Source organism: Salvelinus alpinus, chromosome 3 (genome assembly GCF_045679555.1).
Source record: "Salvelinus alpinus chromosome 3, SLU_Salpinus.1, whole genome shotgun sequence".
NCBI classification, from domain to species: domain Eukaryota; kingdom Metazoa; phylum Chordata; class Actinopteri; order Salmoniformes; family Salmonidae; genus Salvelinus; species Salvelinus alpinus.
The window spans coordinates 78,030,800-78,056,338 of NC_092088.1; the positions used below are offsets into that span (position 1 = coordinate 78,030,800).

At 42.4% G+C, this 25,539-nt stretch overlaps 2 protein-coding genes across 3 annotated transcripts in view; one reads left to right on the forward strand and one right to left on the reverse strand.

Moving 5' to 3' along the window:
* Positions 1-5,093, reverse strand: part of LOC139571392 (beta-1,3-N-acetylglucosaminyltransferase radical fringe-like) — a 55,069-nt gene extending 49,976 nt beyond the window's left edge. Inside the window, exons 1-3 of one of the 2 annotated variants that reach the window (XM_071394210.1) lie at positions 4,121-5,093; positions 3,396-3,545; positions 2,069-2,685 (exon numbers count right to left, since the gene is read on the reverse strand). In XM_071394210.1, the coding sequence (XP_071250311.1) occupies positions 2,069-2,584 (516 nt within the window). In that variant the 5' untranslated portion in view covers positions 2,585-2,685; positions 3,396-3,545; positions 4,121-5,093. Of the gene's footprint in view, positions 1-2,068; positions 2,686-3,395; positions 3,546-4,120 lie in introns of those variants that run through there. The other variant, XM_071394212.1, reaches the window with a different exon arrangement.
* LOC139571391 (COP9 signalosome complex subunit 1-like) lies at positions 5,070-24,891 on the forward strand. The gene is made up of 14 exons (XM_071394209.1): positions 5,070-5,222; positions 8,470-8,562; positions 8,751-8,932; positions 9,131-9,298; positions 9,779-9,914; positions 10,269-10,346; positions 10,484-10,544; positions 15,956-16,041; positions 16,403-16,497; positions 16,595-16,700; positions 16,940-17,020; positions 18,703-18,840; positions 21,687-21,821; positions 24,313-24,891. The coding sequence occupies exons 1-14, from the start codon at positions 5,190-5,192 to the stop codon at positions 24,385-24,387; spliced, it is 1,467 nt and encodes a 488-aa protein (XP_071250310.1). The 5' UTR covers positions 5,070-5,189; the 3' UTR covers positions 24,388-24,891.
* The last annotated feature ends 648 nt before the right edge of the window (positions 24,892-25,539 follow it).

Consider the following 25,539-nt stretch of genomic DNA (forward strand, 5'->3'; position numbering starts at 1 on the left):
AAAGGGGGAGGCTTGCAAGCCGAAGAACACCATCCCAACCGTGAAGCACGGGGGTGGCAGCATCATGTTGTGGGGATGCTTTGCTGCAGGAGGGACTGGTGCACTTCACAAAATGGATGGCATCATTAGGCAGGAAAATTATGTGGATATTTTGAAGCAACATCTCAAGACATCAGTCAGGAAGTTAAAGCTTGGTCGCAAATGGGTCTTCCAAATGGACAATGACACCAAGCATACTTCCAAAGTTGTGGCAAATTGGCTTAAGGACAACAAAGTTAAGGCATTGGAGTGGCCATCACAAAGGCCTGACCTCAATCTTATAGAAAATTTGTGGGCAGAACTGAAAAAGCGTGTGCAAGCAAGGAGGCCTACAAACCTGACTCAGTTACACCAGCTCCGTCAGGAGGAATGGGCCAAAATTCACCCAACTTATTGTGGGAAGCTTGTGGAAGGCTACCCAAAACGTTAGACTCAAGTTTAACAATTTAAAGGCAATGCTACCAAATAATAATTGAGTGTATGTAAACTTCTGACCCACTGGGAATGTGATGAAGGAAATAAAAGCTGAAATAAATCATTCTCTCTACTATTATTCTGACATGTCACACTCTTAAAATAAAGTGGTGATCCTAACTGACCTAAAACAGGAAATTTTTACTAGGATTAAATGTCAGGAAGTGTGAAAAACTGAGTTTAAATGTATTTGGCTAAGGTGTATGTAAACTCCCGACTTCAACCTGTATATGATACAGCCACAACTGTCAGTAAGAGTGATCATGATTGGTTCTTTGAATGAAGAGAATGAGATAAAACTGTCCAGTTTGAGTGTTTGTTGCAGCTCGTTCCAGTCGAGAGCTGCAGCGAACTGAAAAGATGAGCGACCCAGGGATGTGTGTGCTTTCGGGACCTTTAACAGAATGTGACTGGTAGAACCGGTATTGGATGTGGAGGATGAGGGCTGCAGTAGATATCTTAGATAGGGGGGAGTGAGGCCCAAGAGGGTTTTATAAATAAGCATCAACCAATGGGTCTTGCGGGTATACAGAGATGACCAGTTTACAGAGGAGTATTGAGTGCAGTGATGTGTCCTATAAGGAGCATTGGTAGCAAATCTGATGGCCGAAAGGTAAAGAACATCTAGCCGCTCGAGAACACCCTTACCTACCGATCTATAAATTATGTCTCCGCAATCTAGCATGGTCATCTGGTCATCTGAATCAGGGTTAGTTTGGCAGTTGGGGTGAAAGAGGAGCGATTACGATAGAGGAAACCAAATCTAGATTTAACTTTATCCTGCAGCTTTGATATGTGCTGAGAGAAAAAAAGTGCAACGTCTAGCCATACTCCCAAGTGCTTGTATGAGGTGACTACCTCAAGCTCTAAACCCTCAGAGGTAGTAATAACACCTGTGGGAAGAGGTGCATTCTTCTTACCAAACCACATGACCTTTGTTTTGGAGGTGTTCAGGACAAGGTTAAGGGCAGAGAAAGCTTGTTGGACACTAAGAAAGCTTTGTTGTAGAGCATTTAACAAGAAATCCAGGGAGGGGCCAGCTGAGTATAAGACTGTATCATCTGCATATAAATGGATGAGAGAATATATATGATATATTCTATATTATAAACTGGGTGGTTCGAGCCCTGAATGCTGATTGGCTGACAGCCATGGTATATCAGACCGTATACCACGGGTATGCAAATACATTTATTTTTACTGCTCTAAGCAATAAGGCACCTCGGAGGTTTGGGGTATATGGCCAATATACCACGGCTAAGGGCTGTATCCAGGTACTCTGCGATGCGCCGTGCATAAGAACATCCCTTAGCCATGGTATATTGCTCATATACGACACCTCCTCGTGCCTCATTGCTTAATGATATGTTCGATATGAGACAGTATGTTCTATATGATATTTTCAGAGAGAGAGAGCGAGAAAGAGAGAAAGGTGTCCTTGTGTACTTTGGAAACATGCTCTGTCTGGAGGACTTGGTAACAGTACAAGACAAAGGAAATTATCTACCCTGTGGACAAAACGTGTGTGTATGCCTACGTGTGTGTTCCTCCCTACCTGTTCTTTGGCTTTGGACACCCAGGTCTGGAACAGCAGATCCAATCTGGACTTGTGGTACTTCCTGGTGGTCTTCACCGCTATAAAAATGTCTTTCAGCTCCAGAGGGTTCCTGGGCCGAGACCCTCCAGCCCCCGTCACACCCCCAGCTCTGTGGAGGAAGTCCCCCTCTGACCCTGTCTGAGAGTCTGTATGCTTCCCAGTGCCCTGGGTGTCAGCTCGATGAGCTGTATACACCCAGTCCCCATCCACAGTCCTCTTGGTCTCTCTTGGTGTGCTCTGCCCCATAGAGTCACCATCAATCCCATTACGCCCCACTGTCACTTTCCCCATATCTGCCTGGAGAGGAACCACCAGATGTCCAGGGTGCCGGGCAGGCTTGTTGTGGGCCCGGGGCTGGGGCAGGTCCCCCTGATGCTGTGAGGGCTGGAGGGTGGGGATGAGGAGCAACAGGGCACATAGAGCCAGGGAGAACAGGAAGCAGAGCTTGCTGACACCCATCGAGGAGACATGCATCCTGATTGGCCACTGGAGGGGCCTGTCAGCCACCAGCGCCAGCTTTGCTTCCCACGCCGCCGTGTCCCATCTTTATGACCTCACACGGGAACCTGAAGAGACTTCGACACACAACATCATCATTATCATCACCCCCAAGCCATTAGACTGATTCATAAAAATCGCCACCGGACAATTCACATTGACGACCACCCCCCCCTGTACACTGCTGCTACTCGATGTTTATTTGCTACCTATGCATAGTGACTTCGCCCCCACCTACATGTACAGATTACCTCAACTAGCCTGTACCCCTGCACACTGACTCGGTACTGGTGCCCCCTGTATATAGCCTCGTTATTGTTATTCTGTTACTTTTTATTATAGCCTATTTGGTAAATATTTTCTTCTTCATGAACTGCACTGTTGGTTAAGGGCTTGTAAGTAAGCATTTCACGGTAAAGTCTACACTTGTTGTATTCGGCGCATGTGGCAAATAAAGGTTGATTTGATTTGATCATAAAATGACAGTGACACACTTGAGAACATAATCTAGCTGGAAACTGGCTCCTGCACTGGGTTTACTGTAGCCTGGGTGACAGACAGACCAGACTGTTTCTGCGTAAAAGGACCAAGTTTTCGCTGTACAACTGTATAAATATTCTGTCCATCTCAAACGGCAGCGCTATTTCTTCTGTCTGACGACTAACTTTTGCTGAATTGGCAAAGACAGGCATGTAGAGTCTGGAAGTTCTCCTCTTGGCACATCGTCACTCATGCTCTGCAATTTGTCAGTCAGTTTATACGTGTCACATTAAATAGCAAGACTTACCTTCAGTGTGTGAGCAATTTCCTGTTTGCTGCTATTTTCAGAGGGAATGATACTTCAACTGGTAACAGATGTCAGTTGTAGGAAGCAGAGGGACGTAATCCAACCCTTTTTTTCTTTACTAAAATTAGCCTCCTTAGAGAAATATGAGCTCTTAGCACATATAGATATGTGGATATAGCATGAAGGAGAAAGAATGGTTTATGAATTAGATATGAATCATTTATAGGAGGGATGTAAATAAATAATCCTAATGCATAAAATAAATGTTAATGTGCATAATTTGGAATTATCTAAAACAGTCAAAATTGGAAATATCGTTTTTTTTCTCTGAAGATTATGCATCACAAATCTGGCAGATTGGGGCACTGCCAATAGAAACAGGTCTGACTGCTGTGGGCTTGGTGATTTAAAAAAAAATTATGAATGCAAAAACAATGCGATTTAGCAACATTATTGGCTCTTAAAAAGTAAATTTAAAGTTTAAAAGGATGTTTAGGAGTTGTTTTGTGTCCATTTCGTGCATGACGGCTGTCCTACGGTAAACAAGAGAGGCAAGAGTCTGTGGTCCAATAAATTATTTTGAATTAGGCTACATTATATGAAAATGTTGCACTTCCTAGTAGATCTTGTGGCAATAATGTACAATAACCCTAAGTATGCCGATTTACTTAAAACACGTATTCTGTGATGTAGAAAATAGCTACATTGTAGGCCTAATAACTTACATGGAAAGAAAATAAACCACATGGCTGTGGTTTTACATCTTCCTCCGATGTGCTACCTCTCAACTGCAACAACAAAACACCAGGGAACTGGTCACCAATAATGAATTAAGTGAGCAGAATCTGATCAAAGAAGAGATAAATAAAGGTTTCCGGGCGCTTTTAATCCTCTTCAACGATCGTCTTTTTGTCTTGACTTTGATTCGATCGGTCTCAAACTTTAACCATCGCTTTCAGCAGCTCGCTTATACGACCGCGATTTAAAGTAGCCAAGTCAAATGCAAGTGAATCAAACAACATCATGTGTTTCCATTGCGAATATAAACGGCTTCTGTTTCTCCGATTCCTCTCAAACCACCTACTATTTAACTTCCTCTCCAAAATAAAATCATCTGAATCTGAGCGCCCTCTGGCTGGTGATGCTGACCTGGCCCTTGCTACAATATGTAACTTTTGGGAAGAACCGAACAATTCCCATAGAAATATGAGTTATAGATATTTCATTCACATTGAAAGCAAGTATAAGAAGCGGTACTTCTGTTCTATGTGTGCTACTTCTATGCTTCCCGTGCTGAAGTTTCGTTTTTGCGTCTTTTACATTCGGTTTTACACGCCAGCTTCAAACAGATGAATATACAATATTATTTGTTATGGAAATATACATTTCACAGCGGTTTAGATCGTACACTGATTCTCTACCCAATGACTGCTTGTTTTGTCACAAACTGAAATTAGGCGAAGCGAACTATCAGAATTTTTGCAACCAGGAAATGGCGGATCGATTTCTGCATAATGAATCTGTCCCTGTAGCGTAGTAGCCTAGGGGTGTATTCATTACGCCGATTCTGTTGCAAAAAAATTCTTAAACGAAAGCAAACTGTTTGGACAAATGATTACACCCCAGGCTACAGCTAGGCTACTTATCCGTTTTCGACCATGTTTCATCTTTTTTTCCGTCTGCATCCGACACATCTGGAGCGGAGCAGACGTCGTTACGTAACGATCCCTGCTGTGAACCCATGCGCCGGATGTGATAACCGCTGTTGATGCAGAACGACAGCAACGGGAAAAGATGCCTTTGCCTGTGCAAGTATTCAACTTTCAGGTAATTAATAATCGATTTTAATGCATTTCTACCCAGAAACGGTGTGGCGGGGATGCACTTGGAGAAGGCTGTGCCCGCGTTTACCTGGGAACGAGGAAAATTCGATAAGCACGAGAGCCTCCTTGCAATGATCAATCGAGTAGCTAGTTAGGGCCGCTACTGGCAAGCTAGGCTAACTTTCGCAAGTTCATATAGCTAAATATACAGCGTTATATTTCCATTCATTGTTATTCTATACCAACTAGGTGTTAGAATGATCTACTCGATTTTGAGAAAGGTGCCTATGCATTTCAGGAAGCTGTTCGCTGGTAATTTATGGCTTCAGTTCAGACACTTTTGACAGTCATGGGGTATTTAACTAGCAAGCTAGCTAAGTCAGCTAGTAGTTTAGCAAGCTCTTTTTAAATTGTACATTGTGTCTCCAATGTAAATATCCAGTAGGACATGAGCGATCTGGCCACTGTGGGAGTGTAACGTTAGTGTATGACTATTGATTACCATGTTAACCTGGTTGCAGACTAGGGCTGACCCCATTTAGTCTACTGGTCGATTGTTTGGTCAATAGGCGGTTGGTCGACCGAGATGTCTTTTAGTCGAGCAGCAGCAAAAAATATATAATATATATACATACAGTACGAGTCAAAAGTTTGTACACACCTACTCATTCCAGGGTTTTTCTTTATTTGTACTATTTTCTACATTGTAGAATAATAGTGAAGACATCAAAACTATGAAATAACATATGGAATCATGTAGTAACCAAAAAAGTGTTAAACAAATCAAAATGCATTTTATATTTGAGATTCTTCAAAGTAGCCACCCTTTGCCTTGATGACAGCTTTGCACACTCTTGGCATTCTCTCAACCAGCTTCACCTGGAATGCTTTTCCAACAGTCTTGAAGAAGTTCCCACATATGCTGAGCACTTGTTGGCTGCTCTTCCTTCACTCTGCAGTTCAACTCATCCCAAACCATCTCAATTGGGTGATTGTGGAGGCCAGGTCATCTGATGCAGCAATCCATCACTCTCCTTGATCAGCCTGGGGGTGTGTTTTGAGTCATTGTCCTGTTGAAAAACAAGTGATAGTCCCACTAAGCGCAAACCAGATGGGATGGCGTATTGCTGCAGAATGCTGTGGTAGCCATGCTGGTTAAATATGCCTTGAATTTTAAATAAATCACAGACAGTGTCACCAGCAAAGCACCATCACACTTCCTCCTCCGTGCTTCACGGGAATTACACATGCGGAGATCATCCGTTCACCTACTCTGCGTCTCACAAAGACACAAAGGTTGGAACCAAAAATTAAACATTTGGACTAATCAGACAAAAGGACAGATTTCCACCGGTCTAATGTCCATTGTTCGTGTTTCTTGAGATTTGTCTGTTACTTGAACTCTGTGAAGCATTTATTTGGGCTGCAATCTGAGGTGTAGTTAACTCTAATGAACTTATCTTCTGCAGCAGAGGTAACTCTGGGTCTTCCTTTCCTGTGGCGATCCTCTTGCGAGCCAGTTTCTTCATAGTGCTTGATGGTTTTTGCGACGTTTTCCCCATGGACTGACCTTCATGTCTTAAAGTCATTTCTATTTGCTTGTCATAATATAGACTTGGTCTTTTACCAAATAGGGTTATCTTCTGTATACCACCCCTACCTTGTCACAACACAACTGATTGTCTCAAACGCATTAAGAAGTAAAGAAATTACACAAATTAACTTTTAACAAGGCACACCTGTTAATTGAAATGCAATCCAGTTGACTACCTCATGAAGCTGGTTGAGAGAATGTCAAGAGTGTGCAAAGCTGTCATCAAGGCAAAGGGTGGTTACTTTTAAGAATCTCAAATATAATGTGTATTTTGATTTGTTTAACACTTTTTTTTGGTTACTACATGATTCCATGTGGTATATCATAGTTTTGGTGACTTCATTATTCTATATTGTAGAAACAAATTTAAAAATAAAGAAAAACCCTTGAATGAGTAGGTGTGTCCAAACTTTTCACTGGTACTGTATATGTACAGAAATAAGACAGATCCTGCTTCTGTTGCCTGTTTGAGTGTTTGTTTAATAGCCTGCTTATTCTGTGAGCACCAAGCCTGACTCAATGACATGTTAAGTAAACAAGTTCACAAATTTTGTGAAATCTTTGCTTTGCTGTAATAAAGGATTTTAGCTTTTTTTCTGTTTGAACAGCCTCTCTGGTATTATTTATAATTGATTTAGTGTTTACACTGTTCCAAATGTTCGGGAAAAATAATACAAGTAATAACACACCTTTTACCTGTCCTCTTATTGTCATTTATATTATTATCATAATTTCTAATAAGTAATATCATTAGTAGGCTTAGTATAGCAGCCTTGTATAACCACCATTGATTGAGCTGTAGGCCTAAGAGTGCATCCTGTTTAGTCTTAATACCGTAACTTACTTAGGCCTATATTTCAATACTTTATATAGGCTACTGTATCATTCATTTGTTCATGTCATCACACAGCATATGAGTCATTCATGATTTCAAATGCAATCAAGCATTTTAGTTTTAAAATAAAGCAAGCCTTGAATAATTAGCTTAAACAATAAACTGTTCAATTTTGGAAATTGCATTCATGAATGAATGCGGCTGTTTTTAGTCTTTGCCGTAATAAAGGCTTTACAAAAAAATGTTACAACACACTCTCTGGTACGCTTATAATTTGTTTTGTTTACATTGTTCCAAACGGTCAGGGAAATGATATTGTAATCTAACCGCACCTGTTTGGAGCACATAATATGCACGCAGTGCTTGCTCCTTACCTTGTATTTCTTGATCTCCAGTATTTTCCACAACTAGTGAAATTTATTCCACACATCTGACTTCCCCATTTACCTCATTAGCAACCAGTAAACATACCCCTGTTTCAAGTTTGTCACGTCCTCTGCATCCATTTTGCTGTTACGGCGTTCCCGAGTTTGTTATAACCAATTTATTGATGTGATTATGATGGGCTATAGGTCAGGCCCTATTGGTCACATCCATGGGATGCTTACATGTGTCACGTAATGAGAGCAAAAGTTGAAGGAATAGGGAATATTTTTCCTAAACAAATGGGATTTCAGTAACAGAACTTTTCAGTCAGAAATGGTGTAATTATGTTGCGGCTTTTTTTTAGCCGGGGACAGCCATATTGCAGTCAGTATTCCCCTCGTTGATTGTTCCACACTGTTATATGACACTTTTCAGTGTATGTCCTCTCTTCTTCAGGGGGTTGTGGAGCCCATGCAGATAGATGCTGACCCACAAGAGGACCAGCACAATGCACCAGATGTCAACTATGTGGTGGAAAACCCCACGCTGGTATGAGTCTATCCAGGGTTTCCCCCTACTAATATTGTAAAGGCCCACTTGTTTCATGTAGACTGGACTCCAATACAACACAAATTACATGTTTCTACTGAGATCAAATTAATCTATAGAATCGGTATGTGTAATATTGAGTGAAAAATCTCACTGAGGTGTGTGTGTCTCGGTCTTTCTCTCTCTAGGACCTGGAGCAGTATGCGTCCAGCTACAGTGGTCTGATGCGCATTGAGAGGCTGCAGTTCATAGCAGAGCACTGTCCCCAGCTCCGGGCTGAAGCCTTGAAGATGGCCCTGTCCTTCGTCCACAGGACCTTCAACGTTGACGTGTACGAGGAGATCCACCGCAAACTCACAGAAGCCACCAGGTACGTGTAGCTGTAGCTCGGGCCATCAGGTACGTGTAGCTGTAGCTCGGGCCACCAGGTACGTGTAGCTGTAGCTCGGGCCACCAGGTACGTGTAGCTGTAGCTCGGTTCTAGCTTAGCTTATTGTTGGAAAGTGTCTTCAGTTCTTTTCGTTGAGTGTTTGATTCATTTGAGGTGTGTGTGTGTGTGTGTATTCAGAGAGGTCCAGGTGGCTACAGATGCCGTTGTGGAGGGCGGGGCAGTCGATCCCCCTCCTCTGGACACAGCGTGGGCCGAGTCGACCAGGAAAAAAGCCCTGCTCAAACTGGAGAAACTGGACACTGACCTGAAGAACTACAAAGGCAACTCCATCAAAGAGAGCATCAGGTGGATTGGAGAAGCTACGGTTGTTAGCACCAAGTAGATAATAAACCCGATTTGAATAATCCTCACCTCCGAGAGGATCGGCCTGAGTAAGGTGCTGGATTGATTTCTAAATATTGATCACTTAGAAGTAATCACTGAGTAGTTGACAAGTAGTACTAGTTTTTAATGTAAGGTAATTTGCAATGAAAAGTTGTAAAGTTAATTTGTAGATCAGTCATTCTGCATAGTGTTTTGTTCAGGCCAAAGGGGAAGAAACAGACATTTTCCTTTCCTGCCTATATTTGACATTTCAGTCATTTCGCATATGCTCTAATCCAGAGCGATTTACAGGAGCAATTAGGGTTAAGTGCTATGTTCAAGTGCACATCGACAGATTTTCCACCTAGTTGGTTACTGGCCCGACGCCCTTAACGGCTAGGCTACCTTCCACCCCTCTGGTACTGACCCGAACCCTCTCAATACTATTTATTTTCACTTCAGGCGGGGTCATGATGATCTTGGGGACCACTACTTGGACTGCGGTGACCTCAGCAACGCCCTCAAGTGCTACTCCAGAGCCCGAGACTACTGCACTAGCGCCAAGCATGTAATAAACATGTGTCTTAATGTCATCAAGGTATGTCATCATTATAGTTAGTGGTCAATGTTCTGATGTATTATTTTTTGTCCAGAGAGCAGAAGGGATATTTTTTTTAAGGGCGCCAATAGAGGGGGCAGCCGAGCTTCTAGCCCCAAGGCAATTTTATTTTACAAGCATTTCGCTACACATTTCGCTGCAATAACATCTGCTAAACACGTGTATGTGACCAATGAGATTTGATTTGATATTCCTCTCTCTCTCATTCTCCCTCACTCGCTTGAACTCTTGCTTTCTCTGTGATCTGAGTAACTCCACTGACAAACACTAGAGGGCAGTCTTGAAATTTGTGTCCTATAGGGTTCCTTACTGAAATGTGTTTTCATCTATCAGGTTAGCGTCTACCTCCAGAACTGGTCCCACGTCCTTAGTTATGTGAGCAAAGCTGAATCCACTCCAGAGATAGCAGAGGTAAGTTATGGGTTCCTCTGAGAGAGAGAACTTAAGTCTTCTACTGTCTTCTAAAAGACAAACCCAGAAATGTTCTTCTTTACTGAAGGAATGTCTTCTTCTTTACTGAGGGAATATCTTTGTTCTTTTTGTTTCAGCAACGAGGGGAGAGAGATTGCCAGAGTCAGTCAGTCCTCACCAAATTAAAATGTGCTGCAGGTAATTCACTCTTTGTTGTGCTACAAAGAGATGTACAGAGCAAATTTTCCAGTGTTAAATTAACAATGAGGGCTCTATTTTCAAACATACTGTTTTCAAACGCATGCTCTTTGGCGATTTCGACTTGTAAAAGTCAGCGCTCTGCTATTTTCCAATTCTGGCACCAGGGTTGGTAAGTCACCGGTCATATCAGCTTGCTAGGGTTGGAGTGGTGGAAATATTTGAGGTGTGTCCTTAAATGTGCACCATTGTGCCAATTTCAAGCGGCGCTACTGGTGATATTTAAGACTCACCAAAAGCTGGTCTTAGCTGTAACGCAATTGGTTATGGCATCGATTTTGCCAGCGGAGGCGCACAGTAGCCTAGTCTTCCCCTTTCATCTTTTGCACCTAACTGTTAAATCGCAGGAATTACGATCACTGTCATTGGTGCTGAATCCACTTGTAGCCATGGCTATTAGCCTGTTTGTTTGTTTACCTTTCACGTTTCACAGGCCATATCAACGGCTATGGTAGCCTAATCTTATTATAACATTTGGGCAATGTCCAATTGTCCATGGCTCGAACATTTGGTGCATTTTCAAAATGCGAATGCAATGTGTGTAAGCAAATTTTTTTCATATGGAAGCCAATTGGCTACATGTTTGTTATAACTATGCCTGTTGAAGGGTTAGTGTATACTATTGAATAAGCTATATTCAGTGGATAGGACAAACATCCATGCCTCCTGCCGAAGGTCTTAGGCCTACGTGTGCACGATCCTATTTAGAAATATTGTTGTTGATTTAAAAGACTGATTGTTTTTGTTTAATTTGATTAACTTATTAGAAAGATTTACCATCCATGGGTTTATGGTGAGAACATACATGGCTCGAATGCAATGCTATTTCTGGAGAAGTGCAAATATGATCGCCAAGATGGTTCCATGATGTTTATAAAACATGACATTAATAGCAGTATAACGGTGAGTGGACATTCCCCCGCTCTCTTTGTATTGGCACCTTATCCAGCTCCTGTGAAACGTTTGGCTGTGCATAAAACCCTTCATAGTCTGCCTTTATGGTGTCTAAATACAGTTTCAGGCATTACCTTTTTAAAACAAGTTAAATATTTATTACATTTTGATTATAATTGTACACTGTCTTTTTTAGGCCTTATCAATAGCCTAGTGAATTTAATCTTACTTATTGACTATGTTTGCCATGTCCAGACTACAATTTACAACAGGCTACTGTTTATATCAGTGTGAATGCAATTAGAACAATGTGGACTCCAAACATGTTCAAAATATTTTGCAAATATGGGGCAGGCTATTTAACGAACTAGGTTATAACGGACTAACATTTGAATTGGAGTTGATGACAACGCAATACATAAAAGACTGTAAATGCACAACTTGAAGCAACCACATATTTAGCCATGGAGCACGTTCTGATTGGCCACTGAGGGGCCAAACCTCGACACACCTACAACAACTTGTTTATTCATCAAAACCCAGCCCTTTCCCACAACCGGCAGCTTACCTGCCCAGAATTCCGGTTGCAAAAATAGCAAAAATATTTGGGTATCTGTACTTCACTATTTACATTTTTGACAACTTTTACTCTTACTTTACTACATTCTTAAATAAAAGAATGTACTTTTTACTCCATACATTTTCCCTGACACCCAAAAGTACTCATTACATTTTTAATGCTTAGCAGGACAGAAAAGTGTCCAATTCACACACTTATCAAGAGAATATCGCTGCTCATCCCTACTGCCTCTGATCTGGTGAACTCACTAAATACAAAATGTTTTGTTTGTAAATGATGTCTGAGTGTTGGAATGTGCCCCTGGCTATCGTCAATTTAAAAAAGAAAATTGTGCCTACTGGTTTGCTTAATATAAGGAATTTGAAATGATTCATACTTTACTTTAATACTTAAGTATATTTTAGCAATTACATTTACTTTTGATACTTAAGTATATTTAAAACCAAATACTTTTAGACTTTTACTCAATTAGTATTTTACTGGGTGACTTTCACTTTTACTTGAGTCATTTTCTATTCAGGTGTCTTTGCTTTTACTCAAGTATGAAAATTGGGTACTTTTTCCACCACTGACCAAGTCAGATCCGAAGCTATTATGTCAACATTAAAATGCTATTTTTTAAAGGCCCAATGCAACCATTTGTATATAAAATCATTTCTAGATAACAATTAAATACCTTACTGTAATAGTTTTCCATTTAAAATGGCCAAAAATAGCTTGTTAGCAAAAAAAAACATTTCTCAGGCAAGATTTTTGCAAGGACTGTCTGGGAGTGGTCTGAGGTAGGGAAGGGAACTTAAACTAGCTGTTATTGGGAGAGAGCTCTTTATCTTTATTTTTATTATATCTGTTTATTTTTATTTATTTTTATTACAATAATAGCAAATAAAAATAGGACATCACTACAAGTATATATTTTTCTTAATGTTATTGTATGTTTCTTAATTAAAATAAAGCAAATCAATAAAAATCACTACGCGTTTCAAAACTTAAAGTACCTCAAATAAAATAAATATAATCAAGTCAGGGGTTACACCTATGATAGAGTTGTAAGAATTCGTAGATGTTTTGTTGTTATTGACTAATTCTAGAGATTTTACTATTTGATTTCAAGTAAAAAATATATTGCATTTCGGTACAGATTTCAAATGTTTGTTTTTGTGTATGTAAAATTTACCAGAGAGAATGAAGAACATAATGACGAATTCAGTAGCTTTATTGTCATTTGAATAATAACATATTACACATTTTATTTATTAATCAATTTACCAGGCAAGCCGAAACTCCCGCCCATGCAAACAAGCTGATTAGAAGGTTCTTTGTAAATTTTATTTTCAACCAGGAAATAGCACTGATCTAATCTTTTCACACATTTTAAAGTGTTAGTTTCATCAGCTGTTGCACAATTTTATACAAAACACAGGAAAAACTGGGCCTTTAACACAATAGAATACTTATTTAATATGCCTTAATTTTAGGTCCTAGTTTTACCCTAATAAAGTGGCATGAAACTCATGTCTTACAGGCCACAGCATGCCTGCAAGTCACATTATGCTGGTTTGCAAATTGATGTGTAATTCCTATTGAAATTCAGCCAGACTGGGGATATCCAAACTTTGGCAAAAATCACCCACAACCTGCATTCACAATGACTGCCAGGGTTGGCTAAGACTAAATATGAGACTACCTAAAGCATCTAAACTGGAGCAACCATTTCAGTAGTAAGTAATATATTGGATTAGTTTAGAAAATGTATGTCTGTTTTATATTTGAGTAGCATAAGATTAATTACTCAATGTGCAAAAACATAGATATTGAAACAAACAATTAAAAAAAAATCTGCCTGCAAAAGAGCATGCTGGGAAATATGACAATGATGCGTGTGGTTTTGATTCAACTCTAGTATTAATACCAAAACTGGGGTTATTTTACACCAATGTGTGTTCATTTAACACACTGAAAAATCAACATGTAGGTAACAATGGCCAATTTGCTGTGTACAACAGTTGAAGTCGGAAATGTACATAGACTTAGGTTGGAGTCATTAAAACTCGTTTTTCAACCCCACCACACATTTCTTGTGAACAAACTATAGTTTTGGCAAATCGGTTAGGACATCTACTTTGTGCATGACACACGTAATTTTTCCAACAATTGTTTACAGACAGATTATTTCACTTATAATTCACTGTATCACAATTCCAGTGGGTCAGAAGTTTATATACACTAAGTTGACTGTACCTTTAAACAGCTTGGAAAATTCCACAAAAGGATGTCATGGCTTTAGAAGCTTCTGATTATGTCAATTAGCCTATTGGAGGTGTACCTGTGGATGTATTTCAAGGCCTACCTTCAAACTCAGTGCCTCTTTGCTTGACATCATGGGAAAATCAAAATAAATCAGCCAAGACCTCAGAAAAAATTGTAGACCTCCACAAGTCTGGTTCATCCTTGGGAGCAATTTCCAAACGCCTGAAGGTACCACGCTCATCTGTACAAATAATAGTACGCAAGTATAAACACCATGGGACCACTCAGCCGTCATACCGCTCAGGAAGGAGATGCATTCTGTCTCTTAGAGATGAACGTACTTTGGTGCGAAAAGTGCAAATCAATCCCAGAACAACAGCAAAGGACCTTGTACCCGTTTCCTCAAGCATCTTCACAAAAGTATCTATATCCACAGTAAAACGAGTCATATATCGACATAACTTGAAAGGCCGCTCAGCAAGGAAGAAGCCACTGCTCCAAAACTGCCATAAAATAGCCAGACTACGGTTTGCAACTGCACATGGGGACAAAGATCGTACTTTTGGAGAAATATCCTCTGGTCTGATGAAACAAAAATCGAACTGTTTGGCCATAATGACCATTGTTATGTTTGGAGGAAAAAGGGGGAGGCTTGCAAACCGAAGAACACCATCCCAACTGTGAAGCACGGGGGTGGCAGCATCATGTTGTGGGGGTGCTTTGCTGCAGGAGGGACTGATGCACTTCACAAAATAGATGGCATCATGAGGCAGGAAAAGATGTAGATATATTGAAGCAACATCTCAAGACATCAATCAGGAAGTTAAAGCTTGGTCACAAATGGGTCTTCCAAATGACAATGACCCCAAGCATACTTCCAAAGTTGTGGCAAATGGCTTAAGGACAACAAAGTCAAGGTATTGGAGTGGCCATCACAAAGCCTGACCTCAATCCTATAGAACATTTGTGGGCAGAACTGAAAAAGCGTGTGTGAGCAAGGAGGCCTACAAAATGACTCAGTTACACCAGCTCTGTCAGGAGGAATGTGCCAAAATTCACCCAACTTATTGTGGGAAGCTTGTGGAAGGCTACCCAAAACGTTTGACCCAAGTTCAACCATTTAAAGGCAATGGTACCAAATAGGAATTGAGTGTATGTGAACTTCTGACCCACTGGGAATGTGATGAAAGAAATAAAAGTTGAAATAAATCATTATTTATACTATTATTCTGACATTTCACATTCTTAAAATAAAGTGGTGATCCTAACTGACCTAAGACAGGGGATCTTTACTAGGATTAAATGTCAGGAATTGTGAAAAACTGAGTTTTTAAATGTATTTGGCTAAGGTGTATGTTAACTTCCGACTTCAACTATAAGTGTTTTCACCCGTTCTCTAGAAGGTATAAAAACACTAACAGATGCCAACCTTCAACAAACACGCTAACAACAGATGCCAACCTTTAAAAGGTGCAGACGCTCATGCTAATAATTTGTTTAAATTGATTAGTTTTAAACCGACTAATCCATTGTGCTCTTACCGGCTTTTATCCCCACACACTCTTCCAGGTTAATTTGACCTCTCGTTGTTATTCCTCCTCCCCGTCTGTCTGGCTCTGTCCCCCAGGCCTAGCAGAGCTGGCCTCCAGAAAGTACAAACAAGCAGCCAAGTGCTTCCTGCTGGCCTCCTTCGATCACTGTGACTTCGCTGAGGTTAGTCTGCCTGTCTGTGACTTCACTGAGGCCTGTTGGCTTGCCTGTCTGTCGGTTTGCCTGTCTGCCTGTCTGGCTGTGCCTGTCTGCAAGTGCCTGTCTTTCTGTCTGTGTAGTACCTTAAAGATGAAGTCTGTGACTTCCCTGAGTTGCCTTTTTAAAAGTGAGCTCTGTACCTTCGCAGTCCCCTGTGGCCAGAGAAAGTAAGAACATGCATAAACTAAATGTTGATGAGTTTTCCATCATGTGTTATTGTTTATCAACAATTGCTACTAGACAAATGCAAAGTTTTGTTTCAGTTGATGTACCAATGTCCTGTACTGCATGGCGTTATTGATTGTGTGTGTGCGTGCGTCTCCAGCTCCTGTCCCCCAGTAATGTAGCTGTGTACGGAGGGATGTGTGCCCTCGCCACCTTTGACAGACAGGAGCTGCAGAAAAACGTCATCTCAAGCAGGTGTGTGCGTGTGTACGCCTGTGTTCTGCTGTATAAACTGTGTGTGTTCATGTCCTACTGTCCACCATCATTGATTCATGTCTTTATGTCGTCCCAGCTCCTTTAAATTATTCCTAGAGTTGGAACCTCAGGTCCGTGACATCATCTTTAAGTTCTACGAGTCAAAGTACGCTTCCTGTCTCAAAATGCTGGATGAGATCAAGGTGAGATTGATGTTTTAAAGATCTAAGATCAGTAATCAATACTAATGATGCATTGGTGTGAATAACACAAAACAGGTACAGTAGAAGCTGGAAACGGGAATGAAACAAGGTAACTAAAGCAGGTAACATGATTTGAAACGTTGAAAACAATGATGCGTTTTCATTATGTTGATGATGATGTTGATAACACGTGTTTGAAAGCTGTCCTAAATTCAGACTGCCACTATCTTTTCTCTCAGGATAACCTGCTGTTAGACATGTACCTGGCCCCCCACGTACAGACCCTCTACACACTGATCAGGAACAGAGCTCTCATACAGGTGAGACGGACGGGACAGAAAAAAAAATTCTCCAGTACTCCATATAATACTGAACATCACCATCGGGTATTCTGTTGTCTTCCTTGTACACTCACAACTATGTTTGAGTTCTAATAATCAATTTGTCAATCAAGGGTTCCCCCATCAACTTAAATAATACGCAATCATGCGTCTGGAGGGAAAGAATCAGATACAAAACGTTTCTCTCTGTCATACTTCTAGCTCAGGCAGCGATCAAAACTACATTTAGCTGAGGATTCTGAATGACTCTGACCCCTAGCGGCAAACATCTACAGGGGATAAGTCCCAAACGGCACCCTATTCCCTATATGGTGCACTACTTTTGGCCATAGCTCTAGGGTGTCAATTGGCTGCCACTTTGGACAACCAGGGTTAACTGGACCAGCAGGTAGTGGATGGACAACCAGGGTTAACTGGACCAGCAGGTAGTGGATGGACAACCAGGGTTAACTAGACCAGCAGGTAGTGGATGGACAACCAGGGTTAACTGGACCAGCAGGTAGTGGATGGACAACCAGGGTTAACTGGACCAGCAGGTAGTGGATGGATAACCAGGGTTAACTGGACCAGCAGGTAGTGGATGGATAACCAGGGTTAACTGGACCAGCAGGTAGAGGATGGACAACCAGGGTTAACTGAACCAGCAGGTAGTGGATGGACAACCAGGGTTAACTGGACCAGCAGGTAGTGGATGGACAACCAGGGTTAACTGGACCAGCAGGTAGTGGATGTACAACCAGGGTTAACTGAACCAGCAGGTAGTGGATGGACAACCAGGGTTAACTGGACCAGCAGGTAGTGGATGGACAACCAGGGTTAACTGGACCAGCAGGTAGTGGATGGACAACCAGGGTTAACTGGACCAGCAGGTAGTGGATGGACAACCAGGGTTAACTGGACCAGCAGGTAGTGGATGGACAACCAGGGTTAACTGGACCAGCAGGTAGTGGATGGATAACCAGGGTTAACTGGACCAGCAGGTAGTGGATGGATAACCAGGGTTAACTGGACCAGCAGGTAGAGGATGGATAACCAGGGTTAACTGGACCAGCAGGTAGAGGATGGACAACCAGGGTTAACTGGACCAGCAGGTAGAGGATGGATAACCAGGGTTAACTGGACCAGCAGGTAGAGGATGGACACCCAGGGTTAACTGGACCAGCAGGTAGTGGATGGACAACCAGGGTTAACTGGACCAGCAGGTAGTGGATGGACAACCAGGGTTAACTGGACCAGCAGGTAGTGGATGGACAACCAGGGTTAACTGGACCAGCAGGTAGAGGATGGCACCAAAATGGTGGTTCTGCTAACGTGATTTAATCTATGCACTAAATTAGTTCTACTTGACATCTTGGTGTGCCTTTTCTGTTTTACCACAGTGGGATGATTGTGTGAGGGTGTGAGTTACGCTGGTGTAATGTTGTAAATATGTCGTCAAAAAATGAACATGAAACATTCAGAGCAGGTTCTGTCCCCTGCTCCCATGGCCAGTATTATTGGGTGTGTTTGCAGGAAGGTCTGCTCTAATCTATACTGTTGTTTTGTTTAGGTGTAGTGGGTATAGTGATGTGGGTGAGGGGCATGTGTGTGCGTGCCGACAGTATCTGTACTTTTCATGCGGATGTATGACTAAGATGTTAATGTGTGTGTGTGTGTGTCAGTACTTCAGCCCGTACGTGTCTGCAGACATGACTAAGATGGCCCAGTCCTTCAACACCACAGTGTTGTCTCTGGAGGATGAACTGACCCAGCTCATACTGGAGGGACTGATCAACGCACGTATAGACTCTCACAGCAAGGTAACACACACACGTATAGACTCTCACAGCAAGGTAACACACACACGTATAGACTCTCACAGCAAGGTAACACACACACACACACGTATAGACTCTCACAGCAAGGTAACACACACACACACGTATAGACTCTCACAGCAAGGTAACACACGCACACACGTATAGACTCTCACAGCAAGGTAACACACACACACACACGTATAGATTCTCACAGCAAGGTAACACACACACACACGTATAGATTCTCACAGCAAGGTAACACACACACACACGTATAGATTCTCACAGCAAGGTAACACACACACACACACACACGTATAGACTCTCACAGCAAGGTAACACACACACACACACACGTATAGACTCTCACAGCAAGGTAACACACACACACACGTATAGACTCTCACAGCAAGGTAACACACCCACACGTATAGACTCTCACAGCAAGGTAACACACACACACACACACGTATAGACTCTCACAGCAAGGTAACACACACACACGTATAGACTCTCACAGCAAGGTAACACACACACACACATGTATAGATTCTCACAGCAAGGTAACACACACACACACGTATAGATTCTCACAGCAAGGTAACACACACACACACACGTATAGATTCTCACAGCAAGGTAACACACACACACACACACACGTATAGATTCTCACAGCAAGGTAACACACACACACACACACACGTATAGACTCTCACAGCAAGGTAACACACACACACACGTATAGACTCTCACAGCAAGGTAACACACACACACACGTATAGACTCTCACAGCAAGGTAACACACCCACACGTATAGACTCTCACAGCAAGGTAACACACACACACACACACGTATAGACTCTCACAGCAAGGTAACACACACACACGTATAGACTCTCACAGCAAGGTAACACACACACACACACGTGTATAGACTCTCACAGCAAGGTAACACACACACACGTGTATAGACTCTCACAGCAAGGTAACACACACACACACGTGTATAGACTCTCACAGCAAGGTAACACACACACGTGTATAGACTCTCACAGCAAGGTAACACACACACACGTATAGACTCTCACAGCAAGGTAACATACACACACGTATAGACTCTCACAGCAAGGTAACACACACATACATACACACGTATAGACTCTCACAGCAAGGTAACACACACACACGTATAGACTCTCACAGCAAGGTAACACACACACACACACACACACGTGTATAGACTCTCACAGCAAGGTAACACACACAAGTTTTGACTCTCACAGCAAGGTAACACACACACACACGTATAGACTCTCACAGCAAGGTAACACACACACACACACACACACACAGCAAGGTAGCACACACACACAAACACACATATAGACTCTCACAGCAAGGTAACACACACACACACACACACTCACAGCAAGGTAACACACACACACACACGTATAGACTCCCACAGCAAGGTAACACACACACGTATAGACTCTCACAGCAGGTAAAACACACACACACGCATAGACTCTCACAGCAAGCTAACACACACACACAAGTATAGACTCTCACAGCAAGGTAACCCACACACACACACATATAGACTCCCACAGCAAGGTAACACACACACACACACACACACTCACAGCCACACTCACAGCAAGGTAACACACACATGTATAGACTCTCACAGCTGGTAACACACACACACACTCACAGCCACACTCACAGCAAGGTAACACACACATGTATAGACTCTCACAGCTGGTAACACACACACACACTCACAGCCACACTCACAGCAAGGTAACACACACATGTATAGACTCTCACAGCAAGGTAACACACAAACACACACACGTATAGACTCTCACAGCAAGGTAACACACAAACACACACGTATAGACTCTCACAGCAAGGTAACACACACACACACGTATAGACTCTCACAGCAAGCTAACACACACACACACACGTATAGACTCTCACAGCAAGCTAACACACACACACAAGTATAGACTCTCACAGCAAGGTAACACACACACACACGTATAGACTCTCACAGCAAGCTAACACACACACACAAGTATAGACTCTCACAGCAAGCTAACACACACACACACGTATAGACTCTCACAGCAAGGTAACACACAAACACACACACGTATAGACTCTCACAGCAAGCTAACACACACACACACACACACGTATAGACTCTCACAGCAAGCTAACACACACACACAAGTATAGACTCTCACAGCAAGCTAACACACACACACACGTATAGACTCTCACAGCAAGCTAACACACACACACACGTATAGACTCCCACAGCAAGGTAACACACACACACACACACACTCACAGCCACACTCACAGCAAGGTAACACACACATGTATAGACTCTCACAGCTGGTAACACACACACACACACGCAAAGACTCTCACAGCAAGGTAACACACACACACACGTATAGACTCTCACAGCAAGCTAACACACACACACACAGCAAGGTAACACACACGTATAGACTCTCACAGCAAGGTAACACACACACGTATAGACTCACACAGCAAGGTAACCCACACTCAAGAGTCAAGACACATATCCATCCCCCATCTCTCTCACACACACATGCACACAAAATGAGCTCAGATCACTCTTTAGTTGTCTTGTAATGCAAGACTTGTAATGCAACATGGTATGTTGATTTGACAGTGACCCAAATGGTTTGTCACATCACTCTTATCCCCAGCCTGTCTCTCTCCACCCTTCTCTCTTTGAGATGCCAAGCACGTTTCTCTACAGACAGACAATGAAGTACTCTCTCTCCTCATCTTAGATCCTATATGCGCGGGATGTCGATCAGCGGAGCCACACGTTTGAGAAGTCGATCCACATGGGCAAAGAGTTCCAGAGGCGAGCCAAAGCCATGATCCTACGAGCTGCCGTGCTGCGCAACCAGATACACGTCAAGGTACTGCTGTGCATGGGTTCTCCCAGGGGTTTTCTGGCGGCCTTCTCTTTGCTCTTCTCCCTCTGGGATATGGACATCCCTCACAACAGCCTCAAACAGCCTCCCTTTCAGTGTACTATCTCTCTTCTTTCTGTCTCTTTCCCCTTGCCCATCTCTGCTTTTCTTCCTTTCATTTTCTCTCTCGTTGCCCTCTGGTCCACCCCGTCCTCTCTCCAGGCTGTCCTCACCCTCTCCTCTCAGCCACCCACCACAGCTAATTTCCACACATCAGGGGTTCTGAAATAAAATACCTTCGATTCAGAGGAGTCTCTGTCCCTCTCCCCCCCCAGTTGCTCCAAAAATTTGCACAAGTTATAGTCACCTTCCATCGAGGCTGCTAGCTAAATATGCTAACGAGCGTTTTGTAAACGGATCTAAAATGCTTATTGTAATTTCTGCTCGGCATCAGACTAATTGTGTGCTTCTGTTGCACTTCTCCACTCTGAGAATTCACAAACGGACATTCTATCAGCTGCCACCGGATGTACAGGATGAACAAGGGTTTAGGGAGTGCCATTTTCACTGCATAGGAACCATTTACCGGTGCTGCCTGTATATAGCTTCGTTATTGTTATTTTTATTGTGTTACTACAATTATTACTTTTTATTTTAGTCTACATGGTAAATATTTTCTTAACTCTTCTTGAACTGCGCTGTTGGTTAAGGGCTTGTAAGCATTTCACTGTAAAATCTACACCTGTTGTATTCGGCGCATGTGACAAATAAAGTTTGATTTGGATTCCCTCAGATATATACTATATTGATCAATGGCAAAAATGTAGGTTATTTTTGGGGCATAATCAATATTTTTCTACTTAAATTGTAAATTATTAGGTGTATCACTTTGCGTCATCCTCAATTATGTAAATGCATTAAGTCCACTTGGTAAATACGTTTAATCAAATTAAAATCACAACAAATGTAAGGTGTTTATAGAAACAACAAAAACAGCTCTGAGTGGAGGCTAAACGCCAGAGATGCAAAAGCAGCCTGCCGGGGGCTTAGCAGTCCACTGAATGGGGGCTACCCAGAGATGCAAATCACGTCTTTAACGGCAAACTGCACTCACCCGCTGGGGGTAGGAATTTATAGCCTTGGGCATAGCGACAGCGGAAAATAGCAAGCGCGGGTTAACTTTAAAAAATATATATATATCTGGGTAGCTGCACTGAACAAAAATAAATACGCAACATGTAAAGTGTTGGTCCCATGTTTTATGACCTGAAATAAAAGATCCCAGAAATGTTCGAGATCTACAAAAACATTATTCTTCTATACTTTTGTGCACAAATGTGTTTACATCCCTGTTAGTGAGCATTTCTCCTTGCCAAGATAATCCATCCACCTGACATTTGTGGCATATCAAGAAGTCAATTAAACAGCGTGATCATTACACAGGTGCACCTTGTGCTGGGAACAATAAAAGGCCACTCTAAAATGTGCATTTTTTGTCACACAAAACAGATGTCTCAAGTTTTTCTGAGGAGTGTATCTGTCTGTAACAAAGCCCTTTTGTGGGGAAAGACTAATTCTGATTAGCTGGGCCTGGCTCCCCAGTGGGTGGGCCTGGCTGCCAAGTGGGTGGGTCTATGCCTTCCCAGGCCGACCCATGGCTGCACCCCTGCTCAGTCATGTGAAATCAATAGAATCACTTATATTTCAATTGACTGATTTCCGTATGAACTTTAACTCAGTAAAATCGTAGAAATTGTTGCATGTTGCGTTTATTTTTGTTCAGTATATTTTCTGCCGAATGTGTTGCACTAATGTATTTTCTGTGAAGGAAAACGCCCCTCATAACTCTATGAAAACAAACACTGACTTTCAATATAAAACGCGACCCCTGTCAATACACAGCTGGACTCATCTGCTCCTGCGTTCTCCCGTTGTGCTATTTACAAACACGTGACTGGCTCAACTGTTCTGGGGAACTATGGAAAGCTTCATAATGTGACAGGTGAAATGAAGAACAGGACTTGCTTTATCTCCTAACGCATTGCCCAAGTTGACTGGACGTATTTACTTAAAAAGTAGCTATTAATATCATTATTTTTTGGGAAAACATCAAAGAAATAGTTTCAGCGGTTTTGACGGTATTGAAAAACCATCCTGTGGCTATTTCCAAATACCCAAGCCTAATAACCATGGTATCCAAAATAATGGCCTGCCCAGCATTTTTATACATGACCCTTAGCAAGATGGGATGTTTATTACTTAACTCAGGAACATCACCTGTGTGGAAGCACCTGCTTTCAATATACTTTGTATCCCTCATTTACTCAAGTGGTTCTATTATTTTGGCAGTTAACTGTATGTGTTCTTACGTCTGAAAACTGGTAAACACATCAGCATGCAGGATGAGAATTAAGATATATTTTTCCCTACTTTGCTTATAGAGAACGTCCACCACTCATCCTTGTTTTTCCCTCCTTCTCTCCTTCTCTCCCTCCAGTCTCCTCCCAGAGAGGGAAGCCAAGGCGAACTTAACTCTGCCAACAGCCAATCACGAATGAGCACCAACATGTGAACATTCCCCTGAGACCTCTGTCTTACAGGAAGTTACCATGTCAGTGGGTTCCGCCAGGGGGACCTCCACCCCATTCCTCCATCTCTGAGGCTCCTCCTCCGACTCAGTGCTGCATCTGCCTGCTGAAAGAAACATACAAACTGAAACGTCAACTTTAATAGGTTGCAACTCAAATGGCACGTTTATTCAATATATAGTGCACCATGTTTGGCCCATAGAGCTCTGGTCAACCGTAGTGCACTATATAGTGAATAAGGGTGCCATTTTGGACGTAGCCTAGGACTTTGTTCATGTGAAAAGTGAACGTGATCGTCTGTGTAGACTGAAGACTTGATGAGCAATCTGTGTGTTAGTGTTATAGCGGGAAGGCTGCGTGTCTGTGTGTTAGTGTTATAGCGGGAAGGCTGCGTGTGTCTGTGTGTGTGTATGTGTGTTAGTGTTATAGCGGGAAGGCTGCGTGTGTCTGTGTGTTAGTGTTATAGCGGGAAGGCTGCGTGTGTCTGTGTGTTAGTGTTATAGCGGGAAGGCTGCGTGTGTCTGTGTGTGTGTCTGTGTGTTAGTGTTATAGCGGGAAGGCTGCGTGTGTCTGTGTGTTAGTGTTATAGCGGGAAGGCTGCGTGTGTCTGTGTGTTAGTGTTATAGCGGGAAGGCTGCGTGTGTCTGTGTGTTAGTGTTATAGCGGGAAGGCTGCGTGTGTCTGTGTGTGTGTCTGTGTGTTAGTGTTATAGCGGGAAGGCTGCGTGTGTCTGTGTGTTAGTGTTATAGCGGGAAGGCTGCGTGTGTCTGTGTGTTAGTGTTATAGCGGGAAGGCTGCGTGTGTCTGTGTGTTAGTGTTATAGCGGGAAGGCTGCGTGTGTATGTGTGTTAGTGTTATAGCGGGAAGGCTGCGTGTGTCTGTGTGTTAGTGTTATAGCGGGAAGGCTGCGTGTGTCTGTGTGTTAGTGTTATAGCGGGAAGGCTGCGTGTGTCTGTGTGTTAGTGTTATAGCGGGAAGGCTGCGTGTGTCTGTGTGTTAGTGTTATAGCGGGAAGGCTGCGTGTGTCTGTGTGTTAGTGTTATAGCGGGAAGGCTGCGTGTGTATGTGTGTTAGTGTTATAGCGGGAAGGCTGCGTGTGTCTGTGTGTTAGTGTTATAGCGGGAAGGCTGCGTGTG